Source organism: Stegostoma tigrinum, chromosome 9 (assembly GCF_030684315.1).
Source record: "Stegostoma tigrinum isolate sSteTig4 chromosome 9, sSteTig4.hap1, whole genome shotgun sequence".
Taxonomy (NCBI): domain Eukaryota; kingdom Metazoa; phylum Chordata; class Chondrichthyes; order Orectolobiformes; family Stegostomatidae; genus Stegostoma; species Stegostoma tigrinum.
Window position 1 is genome coordinate 18,152,457 of NC_081362.1, and position 24,368 is coordinate 18,176,824.

The 24,368-nt window shown below is 41.1% G+C and overlaps 1 protein-coding gene across 1 annotated transcript in view; it reads right to left on the reverse strand.

Moving 5' to 3' along the window:
- The window catches only part of adgb (androglobin), a 284,646-nt gene that overhangs the window by 108,132 nt on the left and 152,146 nt on the right, over positions 1 to 24,368 (reverse strand). The window contains exon 16 of the mRNA XM_059648385.1: positions 3,357 to 3,402. Coding sequence (XP_059504368.1) covers positions 3,357 to 3,402 — 46 coding nt within the window. The remainder of the gene's footprint in view (positions 1 to 3,356; positions 3,403 to 24,368) is intronic.

The window sequence follows — 24,368 nt, forward strand, 5'->3', positions numbered from 1 at the left end:
TTATAAGCTTACAATGCTACCAAATTGACTCAGTCATGTTCAGATAACATGGGTTTATACAGTACTCATGAAAATGTGTATTTATACCACTTAAAGATTCTGTGGATTAAAATTATGGAATTTCCAAACCATCTTTAAATATCCCACAAGTAATATAATTTCACCTTTTGAAGGGGACATGTGTAAATTGTTTTGGTTTCCAAATAATTGGTGAAAATTATACTCTCATGAGCTCTGTGATGGGAGATTTAATTTGTAAAAACACACACAGGGAGCTGATCAGCAATAATGTATAGGTTAAAGAGGTATTCAGCCAGAACAAGAAATAAACCCATCATAAATCCAGTTAAGTGTAAGGAAATTTGCGAAGTGGAGGATAGAAGATGATTAAGAAAGCTCAATTCAGCAGGTGCTCTTTAGTCTGTTAATGAGAATTATAGTAAATAACTTCTGGAGAACTCATACATAAACAAAGGACAAATATGAACAGGTATAATAATGGACATGGCAAATTAAATTTGCATATCTGAGCAGAAATGAGGGGAAAACTGTGGAATTCTAAATAAAACATGAAGATATACGGAAAGTTATTGTGAGAAAGCCCTGAAAAGCCTTGTGTAAAGGCATGATAAAACAAGCAGAAGATACTGATTTATTATGAAGTAAAGCAAGGGTTTATAAAAGTGTTTCACGTGAAATGGCTAAGAGAAAAAAACAGTTTAAAGTTCATAAACTGCCCATATATTCACCGAATCAGAAATTAGGACAAATAGCTCTAGTTACAATGACAAGTGATATTAATAACTGAACAAGTAATGTGATACCAGTGGAGTCAAGGAGGTGGGAGTTGTACTATATTACATGTGATAAAACAGAGGCTGAGCGCCCATCTGCCACTGTCACAGTCCAACATATTCATAATCTGTGCTAATTATTGCTGCCTGATGCAGGTCAGTTTGTTTATTGACAACACCTTTAACCAGAAAAGCATCAAAAGATGGAATCAGCCAAAATAAATGGTAAACCAAAGATACTGTTAGAAATGCCAAACATATGAAAGAAATTGGTTTTAAGGTGAGTCCTAAATGACCAGAAAATGGGGGATGCACAAGATTCCAGAATTTGAGTAATACTGATCTGGGTCTGGTTGTCGGGTGAGGGTGGGAGTATAGGACTAGGGGAGAGGTTGGAAATTATTAATCAGAGTTATCAGGTTGCATGAGCCAATGCCATGACACAGATGAATAAGAAAAATCAGAGTTTAGAAGTGATTTAAAATTTACAGAATTTGGACAGTTGGCAAACAAGATAATTGGAAAACAGAAGAACATTGGAACAGTCAAATCTAGAGGTGACAATGGTGTGAGTAAGTACTTTAGCAGAAGATTAATTAGAAGCAAGGATCTTAAAGATGTGGGTGTCACTGGAACAACAGCGTTTATTGCTCATCTCTAACTATCCCTGATGAGTTAGTGATGAGTCATTTCCTTGAGAAACATTCAACACACAGAAACATTCTAACGGAAATAGAGATTGGAGAGAGGGCAGTAATTTGCCAGGACAGAGAACTAGGAATAGAACTTTCAGATGGCTTTGAAAGAGGGAAATAAAAGATAATGTTCCTCAAAGCCAACTTGCGCCAGCATTACACCACCACTGCGCCAAAACTTCAGAGTTCTTCAAAGGAACAACATTAAACAGAACTTGACGGAAGAAAACAGTAAGATGGGGAAAAAGTACTTGGTTGAAAGCTTAGTTTTTAAGGAGCACAGAGGATTACAGGCTTGATGTAATTCCAGAATTTAGAATCTCAACAGCTGAAGGCAAAGTTAGCAATGGTAGTTAGAGGCGGCCAAGATCCTTGGCTTATTCCAGACATAATGGTGAAGGAGCAAGAAAAATAGCCATTACGGGCAGCTCTTTAGCAACAACAGGTTAGATAGGATGGGAGAATATCCCAGCTGGACAATGGAGGAAACGTATTGAAGGAGGATGAGAAGAGGCAATTTACTACAGTCACAGTTCCATTGAATGTAATCTGTAATTTCAGCAACATCCATTTTTCAATGATTTGGTAGAAACTGAAGGAATTTCTAATTACTTTAGGGAAGAAATGGAGGATGGAAATTAACATCAAGGAAACCTGCAGCCTTAAACAAGTTGTTTCTGATATTAAAAGGAATGCCACTGAATGTTGGAGGACAGCAAATGTAAATGAACAGGCTGAGCTGTAGATTTGTCACTTAATATTTATATTGGTATGCTGCAAAGAGTTGTTTCAATAATATAGTGACAGATAACAATTGAGCAGCAGCTATTTCAGAGCTGAGTGGTGCATTGATTTACAGAATAGAGAAAATAATATTTTTGTAATGTCCATGATTCTGCAATCGGGAAAAGAGAATGGCAATAGGATTGCGGTTGACAATTCCAATTGGAAACTAACATCAGCATAGATACTGTTGGTCAAATATCTTCTGTTTGAGGATTTGTAGGATTTTATGACTTCCATGAGATCTGCACAAGGGAGCACAAATACCATCCCTACACATTGCATCTTCTCTTTTTAAAGCATTGGACACAATATTCCATTGGCTTTTCTATAGAATAAGAAGCCAGTCACTCATATTAAAATGCCAGGCCCTGATAACAAAGGGCTTGAATTTCAGATTTGGAAGAAATGTTTTCAAGACAAAAAAATTTAAGCAGAAAGACATAAGATTGAATAGGGCTAATTTTATAATGATCCAGCAAATTAAAATGTATCAAATGGCCTCCTTCTGTGCTGGCAACTTCTAAACTTCTGTATGTAATGCACATATATTGGTGCTTCTTTGCTTTCTGCTTTTCTGTTTGTTTGTTCAATTTTACTGAGTCAGAAGCACATGACACCAAGTATTGTTCAACAGGTTTATTTGAAATCACAAGCTTTCAGGGTGCTGCTCCTTCATCTGGTGAAGTCCACCGGCGAAAGAGCAGTGCTGCGAGAGCTTGTGATTTCAACTCAATCTTTTAGGCTATAATCTGATATTATGTGACTTAACTTTGTTCCATCCCAGCACCTCCACATTGCAGTTTTGCTGAAACGTTTTATCCTTAGTTGAAATTATAGATAAATGGAAACTAAAATTAATGCAATTATTAATGATGTAAGGAAAAAACCTCTCAAAGAGCAGAAAATTCCATTATTCAGTTGTCTAATAATGAAATTAAACACCAGGAATATTCAGCAACTCCTCCTTGCAACATCACTTCTTGTGCCATGAGAATAATATGACAAGGATAAGACCTTACTTTTCAGTTGCTTGCCTCAACCTTATTCTCTGGTATCCCACTCGCAAAACTCCGTAACTCACCTTCAATTAAACTCTCCAGCAGAGGTCGAATATACAAAGTATCTTCCTGTCAAAACAAAAAGAGAGTAAAATGCACAGTCAAAATGATGGTAAACAAAAGCATACCTACAAGTTGGGAGTGTCACTAAAGGAAATACTTTTGAGCTGGCGATTCTACGGGGAATGCTGTGTTGTTGGCCTCCAAGAAGCATCATGTTTCATATCAGGAATATATCAATCTTTTATTCCTTTGCATTGGCTACGTAAAAAGAAAACTGCAAAGCCTTGTGTCCCACGTACAATCATTTATATATCACCTTTAACGTAATTAGATGCCCTAAAATACTTAATTAATTTCTCTATCAATGTGCATATAGCTGTCATAATGTAGGTGCTGATTGATCAAAAATTTCTGATTCATAAGAGAAAATTAATAAGCTTGGGTTTAGGAACTTACACAATATAGGCCCGATTTAAAGAAATATAAACAACAAATAAGGCTGTGCTGGTTAAGTTACATGATTGGATTGTAAGATTTTACATAACCCAAGAACCATATCTTGAGTCCAATTGGCTTTATGACACAGAATTAGCTGTTGTGGTTCTCAACAATCACTGGATAGTTCAGAGATAATGGGAACTGCAGATGCTGGAGAATCTGAGATAACAAAGTGTGGAGCTGTATGAATGCAGCAGATCAAGCAGCATCGTAGGAGCACAAAAGCTGACGTTTTGGGCCTAGACCCTTCATCAGAAAAGGGGGAGAGGGTTCTGAAATAAATAGGGAGTGGGGGGAGGCAGATCGAAGATGGATAGAGGAGAAGATAGGTGGAGAGGAGACAGACAAGCTAAAGAGGTGGGGATGGAGCCAGTAGAAGTGAGTGCAGGTGGGGAGGTAGGGAGGGGATCGCTCAGTCCAGGGAGGACGGACATAAAGGGGGTGGGATGAGGTTAGTAGGAAGGAAATGGAGGTGTGGCTTGAGGTGGGAGGAGGGGACAGGTGAGAGGAAGAGCAGGTTAAGGAGGCGGGACAAGCTGGGCTGGTTTTGGAATGCAGTAGTTGGGGGGGGGTAGATTTTGAAGCTTGTGAAATCCACACTGATAACATTGGGCTGCGGGATTCCCAAGCAGAATATGAGTTGCTGTTCCTGCAACCTTCAGGTGGCATCGTTGTGGCACCGCAGGAGGTCCAGGATGGACATGTCGTCTAAGGAATGGGAGGGGGAGTTGAACTGATTTGCGACTGGGAGGTGCAGTTGCTTATTGCGAATCGAGCGGAGGTGTTCTGCAAAGCGGTCCCCAAGCCTCCGCTTGGTTTCTCCAATGTAGAGGAGGCCACAACGGGTACAGTGGATGCAGTATACCACATTGGCAGATGTGCAGGTGAACATGTGCTCGATGTGAAAAGTCTTCTTGGGGCCTGGGATGGGGGTGAGGGAGGAGGTATGGGGGCTGGTGTAGCACTCCCTGTGGTTGCAGGGGAAAGTGCTGGGTGTGTTGGGGTTGGACGGGAGTGTGGAGCGGACAAGGGAGTCACGGAGAGAGTGGTCCCTCCGGAAAGAAGACAAGGGTGGGGAGGGAAAAACGTCTTTGTTGGTGGGGTCGGATTGCAGATGGCGGAAGTATCGGAGGATGATGCGTTGGATCCAGAGGTTGGTGGGTTGGTATGTGAGGACAAGGGGGTTTTGGTGGTTATTGCGGGGATGGTGTATGAGGGATAAGTTGCGGGAAGTTCACCATTGATTTGGCCCTTTTTCCAAGAGAATTAACCTTCCTGTTCCTTTGAGAAACTGTCATTCCGATGGAGAAGAGTGTGACAGGAAGTCAGAGCATATGCTACTCGACAAACTGAATTTTCCCATTTTCAGTTCAAGTATTTTGTCAAGTGATACTCATGATGTTTGGTTCGCCATGGTTCACAGTGGCTTTTCTCTCACAATTGTCTATTTACCATATGATTACACAACTGGGCTCTTCAGTACCCTTCTTGTGCAATTGTATAGCAGGACTGGTGGAAATGCTTACCACTGTTGGATCTTCTAGCATTCATGCTTGTGATGCCTTACGTAAAACTCAGCTGCAAGCAGGAACTGCCTCTCCAGCATTATCACTAAGGACATGGTTCAGAAAGCAAATCTCAATCCCTATTTTGTGTACAGAAGCCTGGAGGATACGGGTAAATGTGACGGCGGAGAGGAGGGCAGTCCTTTCTCCTGTTGACCAAAGGAGGCCAAACCACCAGGCCCAGTTTGGATCCAGATAGCAGACTGGGTAGTGTTATATCTTAGGTACAAAGAAATGCCTTGCAGTGCAGCAAGGTCAATAATCTTCTGTTTTTCTGCAATGATAAGTGCCTCCATCTTTTCTCCAGTGTTTCAAGTTCATAGGTCAACTATTCACTTGGAGTCTGTCAATTCACACTTGTTGTATCAAGGCTACAACTCTCACCATTGTATATGTTGTGTTCACTCAATGGATCGCACTCATCTAATCCTCCAAAATGATTAACCCTTCCTGCCCTCTGTGCTTCCTAGTCACTCAGAGATACCTCAATATCTCTCCTCCTCCTTCATCACCACTGACTGGTTGTCCATCCCTTCCAGAATCCTCAATCTTTTGCATTGTTTCATTGCAAGAGAAATGTCCCACCTGGCCTCACAAGATTAATGTCTCCAGATGTATCTGTACTTGTATCAGGGCTGGCATCTCCAAGGGGATGACAATTTCTCAAAGGAACTGATGTACCTGTAATCCCCAGGTGGGCTGAACTTGATATACAGGACTAACTGTGGCTGAACCCCTGGAATTGGATAAGCCCCTTGATTGACTTTAGCAGTACCAAACAACTGATCAAAGTCTCTCTTGACCATGCAAAGGACTGCTTACTTTGGACTTTCAGACATGGTCATTTGGCTGAAGCAAATGCAGTATATTTGTCATGTAAACTGCTGGCATATGCTGTAGATGTGACATTGATGAAGTGTAATGCTGTATACTAACACATGCACTTTCTTGACTGTTCGGTGCTCCCAACTGTGACAAGTTATCTCGTTCATTGTGCTAAAAAGAAAAGTAAGAGACTAACAGCCTCCAAGTAAGCAAAAGTGAATGAATGCTAATAAATCAAGCTCAGACCCATAAGATGCATCCTATTTAGATGCATGTGTGTCATTGTGAACAAATTTATCAGGCAGTAGCATGCAAGTTCTAGGTATCCCTGAGCTCCAAATTAAAGCCCTTGTATTATCCTGCTGAGAGGACTGCATTGGTAACCAGGTCCCATTACTACTGCATGGACTGTATCAAAAGTATAAATGATTTCAATGAATCACTGAAATGATCAATGTATCTTCCTTTTTTTATTAATATCCCAGAGTAAAACTAATGTCCACTGGTCTTTTTCAATGAAGTTAAAAAAACTAATTATAAGCAAGGCATTTGTTTAAACTAGTGCAAAAATGGCTATCAACTAAGCTACAATTCAAAATTAAACAATATCCCCTTAATCCCAAACACAACATTTATAAACGGGCAGCACGGTTGCTGAGGGTGGCACGGTGGCTCAGTGGTTAGCACTGCAGCCTCACAGCGCCAGGGACCCGGGTTCAATTCTAGCCTCGGGTAACTGTCTGTGCGGAATTTGCACATTCTCACGGTGTCTGCGTGGGTTTCCTCCGGGTGGTCCGGTTTCCTCCCACAGTCACAAAGATGTGCAGGCTAGGTGAATCAGCCATACTAAATTGGCCGTAGTGTTCAGGGGTGTGAAGGTTATAGGGGGAATGGGTCTGGGTGGGATGTTTCAAGGGGCGGTGTGGACTTGTTGGGCCGAAGGGCCTGTTTCCACACTGTAGGGAATCTAACCTAAACAAACGTGACAGCTCAAAAGATAAACCTTGACTAGACATCCTGCTTCCTGTAAAGACTCAATTCAATTTTCTTAGCTTCTCTCGCTCTTTCACATGTGTTCTGATGATGCCACTTTCCTCAGGAGGGCCTCAGAAATATCTGCCCTTAGTAAACCAAGGATTCCCTACCACTGTGGTGGATATGAACCCTCAGCCATATTGATCCATTTCTGGCATTTCTGCCCACACCCTACCCCTTCCCTCCCGCAATAGGGTCTCCTCAATCCTCACTTTCCACCTCACCAGCCTCCACATTTAAAGGATCATAAACCACCATTTCTGCCACCTCCAGCAGCATGTCACCACTAGATACACATTCCCCTCCCTTCCCTTGTCAGCCTTCTGAAGGGACTGTTCCCTCTGGGGCACACTGATCTACTCCTCCTCCACTCCCAAACCTCCGTAGCACTTTCCCATTCAACACAGAAGGTATAACACTTGCTCATTTACCTTTTCCCTCCTCACTATCCAAGACGCCAGACACACCTTCCAGGTGAAGCAATGATCTACCAGTACTTCACTCAATCCAGTCTAAACATTCACGACTTGGAATGTAGTCTGCTCTACACTGGGGAAGTGAAATACCGACAGTGTGACTGCTAAATGAAACATCTACTGTCTGTCTTCAAGTTCTGATGAAGGGTCACTGGATATGAAACGTTAGCACTATTTTTCTCTCCACAGATGCTGTCAGACCTACTGAATTTCTTCAGTATTTTATGTCTTTTTAGATAAAATTGATAATAGTTGCAACATTATGAAAGATTTTCAGGCTAGATTTCCGATTCAGGTGGAAATGTTGTTATCAGGAGTCTTTATACTTGAAGCTTTATCAAGTTTTATCAAACTATTTTCTTGAGAGAGAGAGAGAGAGAGAGAGAGAGAGAGAGAGAGAGAGACTGGTAGACAGAGAAAGAACCAGAAAGAGGTTTGTGAAATCACGCGGCAACTAAGTCTATAGAGCCAAACAGTTCATCCACTTTATTCACCCCAACCTTAAGTTCACTTGGACTGTCTCTGATGCCTCTCTCTCCTTCCTGGACCTCTCTGACTCCATCTCTGGTAACCACCTGGAAACTAATATTAATATTTCAAGCCCACCGACTCCCATAGCTACCTAGACTACACCTCCTCTCACCCACCTTCCTGCAAGAATTCTATCCCCTATTCTCAATTCCTTCACCTTTGCTGCATTTGTTCCACTCCCGGACCTTTATTTTTCAAGGACTGCAATATCCCCCCTGACACTAGTCAAGAACACCCGCGACTACATCTCTTGTGTTTCCTGCCCCTCAACCCTCACATCCCCTCCCCGCAATAATAACAAAGACAGAATTCCCCTTGTCCTCACATATCACTCCATCAACCTCCGGATTCAATGTATCATTCTCTGCCACTTCCGGCACCTGCAATCTGACCCCACTACCAAGGATATATGTCCCTCCCCACCCCTATCTGCTTTCCGGAGGGGTCACTCTCTCCTTGACTCCCTTGTCTGCTCCACACTCCCCATCAGCCCGACCACTTTTCCCTGCAACTGCAGAAAGTGTTACACCTGCTGCTACACCTCCCCCCTCACCTCAATCCCAGGCCCCAAGAAAACCTTCCACAGTAAACAGATGTTCACCTGCACATCTTCTAATGTGGTATATTGTATCCGCTGTTCCCGATGTGGCCTCCTTTACATCGGGGAAACCAAGCACAGGCTTGCAGACTGCTTCGTGGAGCACTTACTCAGTTTGCGATAAACAATAACCCTCCCAGTCGTGAACAACTTCAACTCCCCCTCCCACTCCTTGGATGACATGTCCATCCTGGGTTTCAACAAATGTCACAATGATGCCACTCGAAAACTGGAGGAACAGCACCTCATATTCCGCCTAGGAACTCTGCAGCCCAATGGTGTCAATGTGAACTTTACAAGCTTCAAAATCTCCCCATCCCCGACCTCATCCTAAGCACCCCCTCACATCCCCGCCTCCTTGATGTGTCCGTCTTTTTTCTCACCTATCCGCTCCTCCCACCTCACCGACCAACCACCACCCTCACTTCCTACCTACACACACCTTTACTAGCTTCATCCCCACCTCCTTGACCTGTCTGTCTTCTCTCCACTTATCTGCTCTGCTATCTACTTCTATCACCACCTCCCCCACTCTCCAATTATTTCAGAGTCCCCTTCCCCTCCCTCATTTCTGAAGAAGGGTTCAGACCCAAAACGTCAGCTTTCCTGCTCCTCTGATGCTTCCTAGCCTGCTGTGTTCATCCAGACTTCATTAACTAAATCTTTATTAATTAAGTCTACAGACTATTGTTAGGCAATGAAACTTGATACTTGTGTAAACAGACTCCATTTTCCCTGGGGCTTATGGTGCTGAGTGAGAATTGTGAAGTTTTACACAGATTTCAATGCTTGGGAAGGACATTTAAAGTATTTCAAGTGGTCAAATTATTTAAATTCCCTAATTTTTGAGAACTGCAAAACATTGTCTTCCTATACCTGAGAAAATTGGAAAAATATTTGTTTTGACAATTTCAATAGTTGTGCCTTGACATAATCCTAAGTGTTATCATTGTAGCATTATCAATGTTTCATCGCTTTCTACAACTAACATTACAGCAACTGGGCACAGAATTTCACAATTTTATTGACAGCTCAAACAAGGCATCAGCTATGTTTGATGTAGGGTTATAAATATACTCCTTACTTTTTATATGGCATTAAGTACTTGAAGTGCATTAGCTATGTTTTCATGAATAATTGATCTTTTTACATAGTCAAGCCTGTAACAGATACCACCCTTGGAAAAAAGATCTTGGCTAGTCATCCCAATATTTCTCCTAAGGTCTGCTCATGGCAGATACTAGATAAGTTGGCCTATGGTCATGAAAATGGATGGGAGATAATGGGAACTGCAGATGCTGGAGAATCCAAGATGACAAAGTGTGAAGCTGGATGAACACAGCAGGCCAGGGAGGTCTATGTTGGGACTGAATTGGCATAGAGGCTGAAAGGAGATGTGGACGTGGCTGGGTTTGGAGGAGGAGGTGGACATAAGTTGCATGGAGAATATAAGAAATGATTCAGGTGGCTGGAAGCACAGGGTTTGATGCCATTTGGCCTGTACAGACACGGGAATTGTGTGTGGAGATTTTAGGGATGAGGGAAATGTTTAACAGTACACCTGGTTTGAAGTGCTAAACAACTGAGACCGCCTCTTAAACAGTTCAGCTTGGCATGTAAAAACCCTGGTGTCAGCTTCCGATCTACATCTGGGACAGCAGGCCTGCCTTAACTCACACTTGTATTCCACTGTCACCCCACCAAATGAAGACCCCACCATTCAGAGTACTTTTTCCCCAGTTGGGTGCAGCAAGTCAAAACATTTCCTGGTTTTGAACATCTGCAATGATAACAAAAGTCCAGGGACAGAGTAGTTCCAATGACCATAGAGTCAGACAGCACAGAAACAGACTCTGCAGCCCAACTTGTCTATGCCAACCAGGTATCGCAAACTGAACAAGTCCCATTTGCCTGCATTTGGTCCATCTCTCTCTAAACCTTTTCCATTTGGGTAGCTGATTAAATGTCTTTCACTTGTTCTAATTGTACCTGCCACTACCACTTCCTCTAGCAGCTCATTCTATACATGCACCACCCTTTGTGTGAAAAAGTTGTCCCACAGGTGCCTTTTAAATCTTTCTCCTTTGAACTTAAATATATTCTGGTTTTGAATTCTTCCACCCTTGGAAAAAAGACCTTGGCTATTCATCTTACTATGCCCATCATGATTTTATAAACTTCTATATGGTCACCCCTCAGCTTCCAACACTTCAGGGGAAAAAATCCCAGCCTATCCAGCCACTCCTTCTAACTCAAACCCTCAATTTTGTTAAATTTCCATCAAATGAAAGACAGCTTATCTATGGGTAGTGGATCCAGTTACTGAAACTGTCCTAATTAACACCATAAATTAGACACTTATGGATGAGAATACGCTGCCTGGAATTGAACCAGTGGTTGTGGGCCAACTGACTGGCTACAAAACTGGGGTCAATGCTCCACTTTTGTTTGACCTCGCAACCACAAAACACTTTTGTGGGGGTTAAGTAATTAGCTGCTTGAGGTAGCAACTTCTGCCCCCTCTCTTGAGGCAGGAAGTCCCACCTCAAAGTGATACCAGTCAGTCAATCAGAGGTTAACAGCCCAAATACACCAAATACCACAAGAATAATCAAACATCTAAGCAAAGGCAACTATTTGGAGAGAGCTTCTTTCATACATGTGTCACCTGCTGATCAACATTGCTCAAACTGCTGTATTACAAATATTACTGTATTACAGAGAGAAAGGAAAAATGCTGTGCTATGGATAAATGTGTGGAGGAGCAAGTGGAAAAGAAGGAAGGCTCCATAAAATGTTTGAGACTGAAGGAGATAAAAGGTTAAGGGTGTCACCAAACAAAACACTACAGGAATGGTAAGGCTTTATTAATGACGTTCCCTCCATCACAAAGTCAGAAATGGGGATGGTTGTTGATGATTGCAGAATGTTTTGCACAATTACTCCTCAGTTACTGAAGTAGTCAACGTCCATATGCAGCAAGATCTGGTTTGGGCCAACAAGGGTAAGTAACATTTGTGCTATATCTACAAGACACAATCAGGAGTGTGATGAAACTCTCCCCATATGCCAGGATGATGGTGGCCTGAACAGCACTCAAGAAACTTTGACACCAATTCATGACAAAGGTGCCCACTTTGTTGGCACCACATTCACAAATATTTACTTCCCCCACTACTGATGCTCAGTAACAGCAGTGTGTACTATTTAAAAGATGCACTGCAGAAATTCACCAAGGCTCCTTAGATTGTACCTTACAAACCCCCACACACTACTAGCTAGTAGGACAAGGACAACAGATACATAAGAACATCTTCACGTACAACTTCCCCTCTAAGTTATTCACCATCCTGACTTGGAAATATATCAGAATATATATATTCTGTTCCACATGCTCCTCCATACCCTTATTCGTAGCAAAAATGATGCACATCATTTTTGGTTTCTGTCTCTAATATAGTAATATTTGTAATACAATAGTTTTAGCAATCCAGTGCTGCTGGATCAAAATCCTGGAACACCCCCTCTAATGGCATTGTGGGTCTACCAACAACATGCGGGTTAGGTAACTCAGTTGGCTGGACAGTTGGTGTGTTCTGCAAAGTGACGCCAATGGCACAGGTTCAAGTCTTGCCCCAGTTGAGATCACCATGAAGGTCCTACTTACTCAACCTCACACCTTGCAGGGGCGTATTGACCCTCAGGTTAACTCACCACTTACTCATCTCTGTCTAATGAGAGAACAGCACAACGGTGTGGCTGGCCTATGCTGACTTTGCCTTACTTTACAGCAAATGATTGGCAATAGTTCAAAAATGCAGCTCAATACCATCTTCTCAAAGGCAACTAAGGTTGAGCAAAAAAATACTGGTTCAGACAGTAACATCCACATCCCATGAATGAATTTTTTAAAAAAATCATCTGTTCTACTCTTCTACAAAGGGCTTAACCTCACAATTTTCCATATTATATTGCATCTGCCGAGTTATCACCCTCTCTTTCAACCTGTATGACCCGTTGTAGACTCATTGCGTAATCCTCACTGCTTTCACTCTTATCCTATCTTTATGTCATCTGCACTCACTTCCATCATACAATCACTTATATATTTAATATATAAATAATTGTGGCACTAGTACTGACACATGTGGCACTCCAATAGTTACAGGTTACCTTCCTGAAAATGTCACCTCTATCCCAACTCTCTCTTCTATTAGCCAATTCTTGAGCCATGCTAAAATGCAACCGTGAACACCATGGGCTCTTACAAAGTCACCCTATGTGTGGTACTTCATTGAATTGGCTTTGGAAATTCAAAACTATCACATCTATGGGCTCCCCTATACCTATCTTGCTTTCTGTCACCTCAAAGACTTCTAATAAATTTGTCAGGTATGGTTTCCCATGAATGCTTGATTATACTTTGTGTACATGTTAACATGTAACATTTTCTATGATGATGCATACCAAAATATTTACATAATCAGCATAATATCTTTAGTAAATTAAACAATAAGCACTACAAAGCAATATCACAGCAGTGGCCACTTCTGGCACCACAGCCAGTCTCTGGGCTAAGCCAGTGATGGAAGCCAGAGAAGTAAATTAGTGCAACAAGACTAGTTAAGTAAACCCCAGCAAGGAATGGAAGTGACAACTGAAGGTCAAAAGTGGGCAATTAAGTGGGATAACCCTATCCACTCTGGAAGCCCTCTGTTGAGCACGTGGTGTCATAGAGTACCTGAACAGAAAAGATACCACCACCCACTTTCTACCGCATCCTTCTGCTAGGCCACTAATATATACTTTGTGACTTCATAAAGTGAGGTGGGCATCCTTTGTCACGGTAAAATATTAAATCGCCTGAATTAAACTGAAGGAGGAAAGATTTGCAATGAAGTACTTTTGAAGAGTGGTTATTTTTAAATGTAGCAAGTGTGTTAGTCACTTTTGCGCACAGCAAAGTACCACAAACAACAACGTGATAATGCCCAGGCAATTTGCTGTTTTTGTCTGAATTAATGTCATATTTGAAAGATGGCACCTCCAAAAATGCTACACTTCTTCAGTCAGTCTTGATTTTGAGCTTAAGTCCTTTTGAGAAAGAGCTACCAAGTGAGTGAGGCTGATTGTACAGAGCCACAGCTAATATTGGTAAAATTCAAGAGGAGGAAAATAAGCAACAAGCATGGTAGCACTGTCATTCCACCAATTTTTCAGCTCATACTTGCTAACTTGGTCCCAAGATTGTCAAAAAGATGCCTGAGCATACTGCATTATAAAGTACATACCATATGCAATGTTTTATCAGTTTGACATTCATTTAATCACTTTTGCATCTGTCGGTCTATCTGAATCAGTATATGTGTTTCTAATCAACCTGTTCAGAGTTACTATTATACATGTTTAGAACAGGTGGGACCTGAACTCAGAAGTAGAGACAGTGCGACTGCACCGCAAGGGCCCCTGAATCAGTAGATCTTTGTCTGTGCAGTGACTGCTAAAAAAAAATCATTTAGTGGGTATGATTTTGATTTCACATAATAGCACAAATTGAGTTGTCAAGATGATTAGCAAAATTAGTCAAGCCTGTGTAATTGGTAGCTGCTGCAGTGTGCTTTGGATAAAAACTCAAGATGATATTGAATGAATGAATCATTATAGATTGACTTAGCTGGAAGTAATCAAACTACCCAATTGCCATTTCCAGTTTCTACTGAGTACAATACAATTAGCAACTATGAAAGGAAGACTGATCTCGATTCTCTCTGATCTGTTTGTAAAATATCTCTGTGACAGCTCTACTTTGACTTAGGTCAGAACCTACCTCATGTACTACAAAACGCAATAATGGATCAAACATTTTAAAATTACACTTTCTAGAAATCATCCATCTAGTTACTATTGTTTTTCACCTGCAAGTCAAACAGAAGGCTTTTCATATGTGTTTGAACACAATTCATGACCAATTTATAATCATCTGCACTGCCTGTCAAGAACTTAGATTTGGGTATAAAAACACAGTGTTCAGCCCATGCCAGAAAACAAATCTGAGGTAATCTTACATGTTTTTAATACGAACCGTCTGCCTTAAACTCCTATCTTCTGAGGCCAATAAAACTTGCCTAATGTTTTGATGACAGAAATTAAATCTTGTTGAAGGAATAGAATAATGTCCAGATTGCGTAAACTGTAAATTAGCTGATTTCCATGTCCAGTTTTATTTGGGACTTTGCACAAAGGTACTTCAGTAGACACTATGTCTATGTTGATAAAAATGGTTTGCCCCAGGTATTTTATGGGAAATCATCACCTTTTTTAAATGATCTCATCCCCAAGAAGGTAGAACTCCCATGAACTCAATCTTACTTTGATTCTTTAACTAATAAAGACCAAAGTGATATTTTAATCAATCTGTCTCTCCACACTGTGGATGTGCATCCATTGTTCAACAGAACTGAATGAGTCCGCTACTAAAACATTGATTACTAGACTGAGCCTTCTTGTAACTACCACAATTTCTTCTGTCTGATCAATATCACCATCATCTCTGGCCAAACCTTCAACATCACGTGTAATTTCAGAAACCTTGTCATTTCATCTGGACATTTAATTGCACAATAGTATTTCAAATAACATCTTACACATTTGTTGACCTTATACTGAACATTCCTGGGGTTCATTCTTCTCTTATACATCCCCAATACTCTTTGTCTGTTAAAACTGCTAGAAGTCTCTCCCTCTCTGTATTCCATTGACTAATGATTCTCCTTTCACATTGCTGCTTTTGGCTTGTATCTGAGTGACATTGCATTTTTGCTTCTGTTAAATCTTCCATTCTTTTTGTTCCTGCTGGCTGTCCCATTTAAGCTATGGATGCCACTGGGAATGAATGGCTACCCAATAACTGTTTTTACGATTCTGACATATTTTCCAAAAGTGTATTTCTTTCTGAAAATCTAAATCCGGTTAATACTAGGAGTCTAACCACAGCACAATCCAACAATTTAACGTCAAACATTGAATTAGTAATCTCCAAATAGAATTTTTGCTTACCTTGCACATAGTGCATTAAATTTTATTAAATACTCTTTGTTATGATCCCAGCCAGCATGGAAACAGATCCTTTGGTCCAAACAGTCCATGTTGACAATAATCCTAAAAGTAAACTAGTCCCACCTGTTTGTACTTGGTCAATATTCCTCCAAACATTTCCTATTTGTGTACTTATCTGAAAGTCTTTTAAATGTTGTGGCTGTTACTGCATCTACCACTTCCTTTGGAAGTTCATTCCACACACAAACTACTCTGTACATAAAAAAAAATTGCCTTTTTTAAAAAATTCTGTCTCCTCTCACCTTAAAAATATGTCCCCTAGTCTTGAAATCCCCCAACCTAGCGAAAAGACACCTGCCACTCACCTTGTCTATACACGTCATTTTTTTTAATAACCTCTGCAAGGTCACTTCTCAACCTCCTACGCACTAATGAAAAATGTTCCAGCCTATCCAGCCTCTTCTTATAATTCAAACCCTCTATTCCCTGCTACATCCTAGTAAGTCTCTTCTGAACCCTCTCCAGCTTAATAGTATCTTTCCTATAACAGGGTGAGCAGAACTGGACACAGTACTCCAGAAAATATCTCACCAATGTCCTGTACAACCTCAACATAATGTCTCAACTCCTAAATGCAAAGGTCTGAGCAAAGAAGGCAATCACGCTATATGCCTTCTTAACCACCTTAGCTATATGTGATGCAAACTTCAAAGAATTATGTACCTGAACCCCTAGGTCCCTCTGTTCTACAATGCTACCCAAGACCCTGCCATTAATTGTATAAACCCTACCTTTGTTTGTTGTACCAAAGTGTAATACTTTACAATTATACAAATTAAACTCCGTCTGCCACTTTTCAACCCAGTGATCCAAATGATTAAGATTTCCTTGTAATTTTAGATAACGTTCTTCACTGTCCACTGTACCACCATTCTTGGAGTCAACTGAAAATTTACTAACCACACTTCCTACATTCTCATCTAAATCATTTATATAAATTACAAACAAAAAAGTGGACCCAGCCCCGGTCCCTGTGGAAAACTGCTGGTCGCAGGTCTCCAGTCGAAGAAACAACTCTCCACCATCACATCTGTCTCCTGTTAAGGCAATTTTGTATCAATTGGCAAGGTCGCCCTGAATGCCACGTGATCTAACTTTGCTAATTAATCTATTATGTGGAACCATGTCAAAGGCTTTACTAAAGATCACGTAAACAACGCCCACTGCTCTGCCCTCATCTATCTTCTTGGTTACTTCCTCAAAAGCCTCAATCAAGTTTGTGAGACACTATTTCCCCTCGCACAAAACCATGCTGACTATCCCTAATCAATTTTTGCCTCTTTGATATAAGTAAAAAAGGGGTTGAGGTCCGACAAGCGGAATTTAGGGAGTTTGGAGCTAAGTTAAAAAAGCAGACCTTAGAGGTAGTAATCTCAGGATTGCTACCAGTGCCACATGCTAGTCAGAGTAGAAATGAAAGAATAGGCAAGATTTATAGGGTGGCATGGTGGCTCAGTGGTTAGCACTGCAGCCTCACAGCACAGGAACCCAGGTTTGACTCCAGCCTCGGGCGAGTGTCTGTGTAGAGTTTGCACATTCTCCCTGTGTCTGTGTGGGTTTCCTCCGGGTACTCTGGTTTCCTCCCACAGTCCAAAGATGTGCAGGCTAGGTGGATCAGCCATGCTAAATTGCCTGTGGTGTTCAGGGGTGTGTGGGTTAGAGGGCAATGGGTCTGTGTGGGATGCATCAAGGGGCCGTGTGGACTTGTTGGGCCGAAGGGCCTGTTTCCACACTGTAGGGAATCTAATTTAATCTAAATGTCCATAAATCCTACCACTTAAAATTACTGCGAACAAATGACCCACAACCAAAGTCAGACTCACCAGGTCAAGAGCTCCCCAGTTTTTCCTTACAATCTTTCTTAAGCAAAGGCACAATATTAGCCTCTCTCTAGTCATTTGGCACCTCACCTGTATTTGTAGATGATATCAATATTTCTGCAAGAGGCCCTGCAATTTCCCCCCTAATCTCCCACAAAATCCTATGACATACCAGATCAGGTAATACGATACAAATTAGATCCCAGTTGGTTAGCATGCTGGTTAGTCATTGGATATAAGTACAGGAGGCTGCCAAGATTTTTTTAATGAAAGATTATAAGTTTACTAGGTATCCTTGAGGCCGCACTCAGTCAAATACAACCTGATGTCACCTCCTGTCTGGAGTCCAGTTTTTTTTTAAAATCAAGGCTGTCATGTGGTCAAGAACTGAGTGCCCATTGCAGAATCCAAACTGAACATCAGTGAGCAGATTATTGCTAGGCAAATGCTGCTTGATTGCATGTTGATGACAGCTTTCAACACTTTACTGATTGGTTGAGAATAGACTGCTGACGCAGTCTATTATTAGTCTGGTTGGATTTGTATAGCCTTTTGTGTACAGGACATACTAGGGCAATGTTCCATATTGCTAGGTAGGTGTCAGCGTTGTAGCTGTACTAGAACAGCTTGCGAAGATGTGTGGCAAGTACTGGAGCAGAAATCTTCATTGCTCATTTCTAGAATATTGTCATGGCCTAACGCTCTTGTAATATCCAGTACCTTCAGGTATTTCCTGAAATTGTGTGGAGTGAATCAAATGAAGAATGCCATCTGCAGTACAGAGACTTCTGGGAAAAATGTAGAGATTTATTAAAGCTGAAATCCTCATGTCCTGCTGCACCCCTCAATGAAAAGAATTCTGAAGATAACAGACATTGATGCCGTAAATTGGACTTGACATGGCAACAACTTCCAACAGGTCAGATATTTTAATGGTTGAGAGTAACAGATAATGAAACATATTTATGTATATATTTAAAAGGAGAGAAAATACATATATACTTTCTGCCATTAATGAAATTGGTGCAGATCACAGGTCTACTTTTTCCAATGTAATTAGATAAATCAAAAAAGTTTAAGTTGAATTATGTTTCTATCTCAAATTAATACTTATGAATTGCTCTTCAGAATGCAGTTTAATTTAGATAAATGCGAGGTGTTGCATTTTGGTAAGGAAAACCAGAGCAGGACTTATGCTGGTAGTGTTGTCAAACAGAGAGATCTCGGGGTTCAGGTACACAGTTCCTTGAAAGTGGCATCACAGGTAGACTGGGTGATGAAGAAAGTGTTTGGCACACTTGCCTTCATTGGTCAGAGCTCTGAGTATAGGAGTTGGGGCGGCATACTGCAGTTGTACAGAACATTGGTGAGGCTGCTTTTGGAGTACTGTGTACTGTTCTGGACACCCTGCTATAGGAAGAATGTTACTAAAATGAAAGGGTGCAGAAAAGATTTACAAGAATGTTACCTGGACTGGATTGTTTGAGTTATGGGGAGTGGCTGAATAGGCTGAGACTTTTTTTCCTGGGGTGTAGGTGGTTGAGGGGTGATTTTACAAGATGTTTATGAAATCATGACAGACATAGATAAGGTGAAAAGCAAAGGTCTTTTCCTTAGGATAGGGGAATTCAAAACCAGAGGACATAGGTTTAAGGTGAGAGGGGGAAAGATTTAAAAGGGACCTGAGGGGCAATTTTTCACACAGAGGTGAGTATGTACATGGAATGAACTGTCAGAGGAAGTGGTAAAGTTAGGTATAGTTACAATATTTAAAAGGCATTTAGCCAGGTATAAGAATAGAAAAGGTTTAGAGGGATATGGGATAAATGCAAGAAAACAGCTTATTTTAAGAAACCTTGTTGATGTGGACAAGTTGGACCAAAGGGTCTGTTTCCATGCTGTGTGACTCTATGACTCAATATACACGTTTTAAAGTGAAAAATATATCCAATATGAGAATTTTTTTTAGTTCTGCCTTTCTTGGGCTAATAATTAGCTCTGATTCATCAATTTCATAGAATCAAAGAGCCCCCACAGTGTGGGAGTAGGTCATTCGACCCATTGAGTTCACACCAACCCTCTGAAAAGCATCCCACCCAGACCCCTCCCCTGATCCTATACCTGTAACCCTGCATTTTCCATGGCTATTCCACCCAACCCAAACATCCCTGGTCACTATGTCGCAATTTCACATGGCCAATCCACCTAAAATGCACATCTTTGGACTGCGGGACAAGACCAGAGCACCTGAAGGAATTCCACACAGATACGAGGAGAATGTGCAAACTCCACACAGACAGTCGCACGAGACTGGAATCAAACCTTTTCAAGATGGCAGCAGAATAGGATGCTCCAGCCAGAGCTTGTTCGCTCTGACCACTCTTCTTTTCTTTTTTCTCTTCTCTTTTTCTTCCTCTTAGAGTTTCTTTTTTCTTCTTCTTTGCCCTCTTCTTTTCTTCCCTTTGACTTCTAGCCTTTGATGATGACTCCCAGCCTCCAGCGAGAGATGATTCCACGTGTCTGGCAATGAGTCCCGGCCTAGTGCAGTGGCCTCCTATCGCGGTGTCCCAGAGTGGTGTTGTGTTCGCCGGACCTCCCACAGTAGACTCCTGACATAGCATGGTGTAGTGGCACCTGACCACAGCAGCCTCCCAGTATGGCATATCACCAGCATGGTGTGGAGACAGGACCTGGTTCAGACTGGAAGCTAAGTGCTAGCATGGCCTGCTGTAATGAACTGTCTTCTGTAATACTGGACATTTTATTTCTATAACAAATCTTGTAACAAAAGACGCTGTGCTTAGATACTTTTGTATCTGAGTCTGTGCTGTAATTGGCAACATATAAACTTTTCTCTATACTCACTGAGTATACATGACAATAAAAGCTTTTGTATTCTACTCTATTCTATTCTATGAAGCTCGGTCCCAGGCACTGTGAGGCAGTAGTGTTAACCACTGAGCCATTTGGCCACATTAATTTCTATAGGGTGAGCTTTGTAGGCTTTTATTGCAACTGTTATTCAAATTCTCTTTTGCATGTTAATTCTGCTTGATTATACTATGCTTATCTGTTAACTTGTTCTGTTGAATTATTGCTCACACTGGACAGAATCACACCCAGTTCAAAAATAACTGATGGTCTAGATCAGTTCTTGATCCAACTCCGCAGTTGCTGCAAGTGAGCCCATGGGTATGACCTTCTGAGAAGCAATCTTCCAATGACTCAATTGCATACTTGCCATTCAATTAAAAACAACAGCAGGTGAATTTCTGAGGCTGCTGATCCAACCTAACAGCCTGCAACTTTGGAAAGAAAGCAGCCTCACCAGTTGAGATGGATGCTGCCATTGTACAAGTAGAAACAACAAGAACACCTCCATCTGTTCTATAGAGTTATGGCTCTGAAGGGTTAATGCTCATGTTATATTGTTTCCATCTGTTCTACTGAGATCACAGTCTGCCAGTGGAGACCAAGCAGTTCTACTCTAAATATTGGAGGGACCAGATGCACCAGATCCCTCAGTTCCTGGTAATTATGTCAGATCAAATGTAGTTGTACTGTTGCTCATGTGCTATTATTGTTACCTAACTGCAGTGCCTCCTCTGTAGGAATGTACAGTGATGTATCCATGATCATTAATCACTAAATATGTCAAAAACAAAGCAAAGACAAAGCAGATTAGTGGCAGCAAACTACCTCAAACAACAGATGAAAGATATAGGACAGATGTCAGAGGTGGTTTCTTTACTCGGAGATTATTAAGGGAATGGAACGCTTTGCCTGCAATGGTAGTAGATTCGCCAACTTTAGGTACATTTAAGTTGTCATACGATAAGCATATGGACGTACATGGAATAGTGTAGGTCAGATGGGCTTGAGATCGGTATGACAGGTCGGCACAACATCGAGGGCCGAAGGGCCTGTACTGTGCTGTCATGTTCTATGTTCTAACTCTTATCCAGTACCATTCACTGGTAGAGGTGGCAAATACCACAAGGTCCCAGGAGTAGTCATCTGAAGAAAACACCAAACCATCTCAAGGCACCTTCTGAAGACATCATAAATTTGTGTAACTAAGTTGTCGCCATAGAAGCTAGGCTGTCAATATGAAAGGAATATCCTTTCACCGATTGTCTTGCTGTGACCCACTAATCCTTGGTATTCTATTAGGTTAGTGCTTGGATGGCACGAAGTGTATGAGGTTTTGCAAGCCAGTCCAGCCAGATGTCTAGCAAGGTAAATCCAGGCACCTATTGAGGTGTCTATCTGTTCCCAGTGAATTCCTACTTTGCCCACAAGTCTGCACTTACATATGCACATCCGTTGCCCTCACCTCCAGCAAGATAGGCCAGAGGAAGGAATTCATTGGCCCACTGACTTAACATTTTCATACTCTGCCTCTTCTTGGGAAGACTGGTAAGACTCCACACAGAATTAGTATAATACAACTAAATTACCTATGTCACATTTACCCATCAATGAAATGAAATAGGGGGTTCCTTGTGCCGAGCACACAAATTGTGCATGAGGCCAAGAATAGTAGTATTGGCAACGTCTTTTATGTCTCATTCATAATTTCTGTCACGCCTTCCATGCTAATATATAGAACACACAAAAATCACGCCGAACTCATTATACATGTAATCCATGAAATAAAATCAAATATTAAAATGAGTTCCTATCATGGTTACCCAAGTTCAATTCCCTCTGAAATGCAGCTTAAATAAATGCATACAAAAGATGCAAATATTGCAGTTCCAAATTCCCCACTAGAAAGATCCTACAGTATCTATGATTATAAACTTACTTTGTGTTCTGCTATATTACCATGCAAACCTTTAGCACCAAGAGACACTACTGAAAGCAGGCCACCTGATTTTATGGATTCAGCTTCCTGCAAAGGAACATACCAATGAACGTGATAGTTAATAGGAAACTTATAACTTTATTTCTTCAGATAAGAATATCAGCCTGACAATAACTGTGCAAATTTAACTTAAATGAAAAACAATTGATTCCATTTGGAACAATAACCCTCATATTTTAGACAATACCCTAGTGGTATTATCGCTGGATTGTTAATCCAGAGACCCTGGTAATGTTCTGGAGGTCTGGATTTGAATCCTGCTGCAGCAGACGGTGGAATTTGAATTCAATAAATATCTGGAATTAAGAGGCTGATGATGAGCTTGAATCCATTGTCGGTTGTTGGAAAAAGCCACCTGGTTCACTGATGTTCTTTAGAGAAGGAAATTGCCATCCTACCCAGTCTGGACTATATATGAATCCAGACCCACAGCAATGTGGGTGACTCTTAACTGCCTTCTGCGATGGGCAATAAATGCTGGCCTAGCCAGTGACACCCTCATCTTGTGACTGAATTTTAAAAAAATCTTCCTTCATCCTCTTCTAAACTCAGACCAAACCATCTTTGTCCACTAACAGAAGTGTACACTTCTTGAAGCAGCATTGGTCCTATTTAACAGACTTGGCTTTCACTTAGATTGGAAGAACTCTGGAGCATGCTGCAGGAATAGATAAGTGTGATCTGTTCTATGTAGGTTCCTTTAACTCTGAAATAATCTGGTGTATATTAGGATATCCACCTTTTTGATTTAAGTAGAAAAGTCTTGTTGAGTATAAAACATGAAGTCTATTGTATTACTGCAACTATTCAAAAATTATATAATAATGACCTGTTACTATAAAACTGTTAGAAGCGCACGAATCAGTCTGTCTCTACCAGCTTCTTCTCTACAATGACAAATTTCTTATGACATAATCAATAGGTATAATTAAGTATTAACTCTTTTGGATCCATATGCAACATTGTATTACTCATAGTACTAATGTTATACTTTTGTTGATATATTTATATGTATCATTACCACCATTGCCACAAGTCTGAGTTCACAAATTCAAACAATCTGCATGTTTCACTGCTATATCCAAATATCTTCATTTTGGATTTGAAAAAGTACTAGTTTGTTGAGTAGAAGATAGTTGACTTGGAATTTGATGGGAATTAAAGTTCTGTTTCTTCTGGTCTATGAATGGCACATGTCTCACAATTGACAATATGCTTCTTAATGTCCTTGGAGGTCTCAGATCACCATGTTGCCAACTTCAACTGAATGCTGGCCTCGCACTTGGTAACTTCATACATGGCTTCAGCAGTGCAGATGATGGGTGATTTGATAGCATGAATCTCGATGGACGATTATACTTTTCCTGTTTAAATCCCTGGCTCACATCTATTATCTCCTTCCTCATGGTGGCAGATCACTCACATGATAACATTTATTGCAATGCATGGCCTGGTGTGTGTGAGAGGATTTCTCTTTCTCTTGTGTGCCTTGGTAATCATGAAGGCATACGTGCAGATCCAATTTCCTAGACAGGATATGGAGCTAGTCTTCAGCTTTCTTCCCAGCTGTAATTCTGAAAATGTCAGACGATACTGGAGTGAAGTGGCTCTCTTGCTCACTCTGAACTCATATTCAACCTCCTTCTTGGATTGTGCGCTCCATGCTCAAATCCAAAACAGACTGCAAACTGGCTGAAT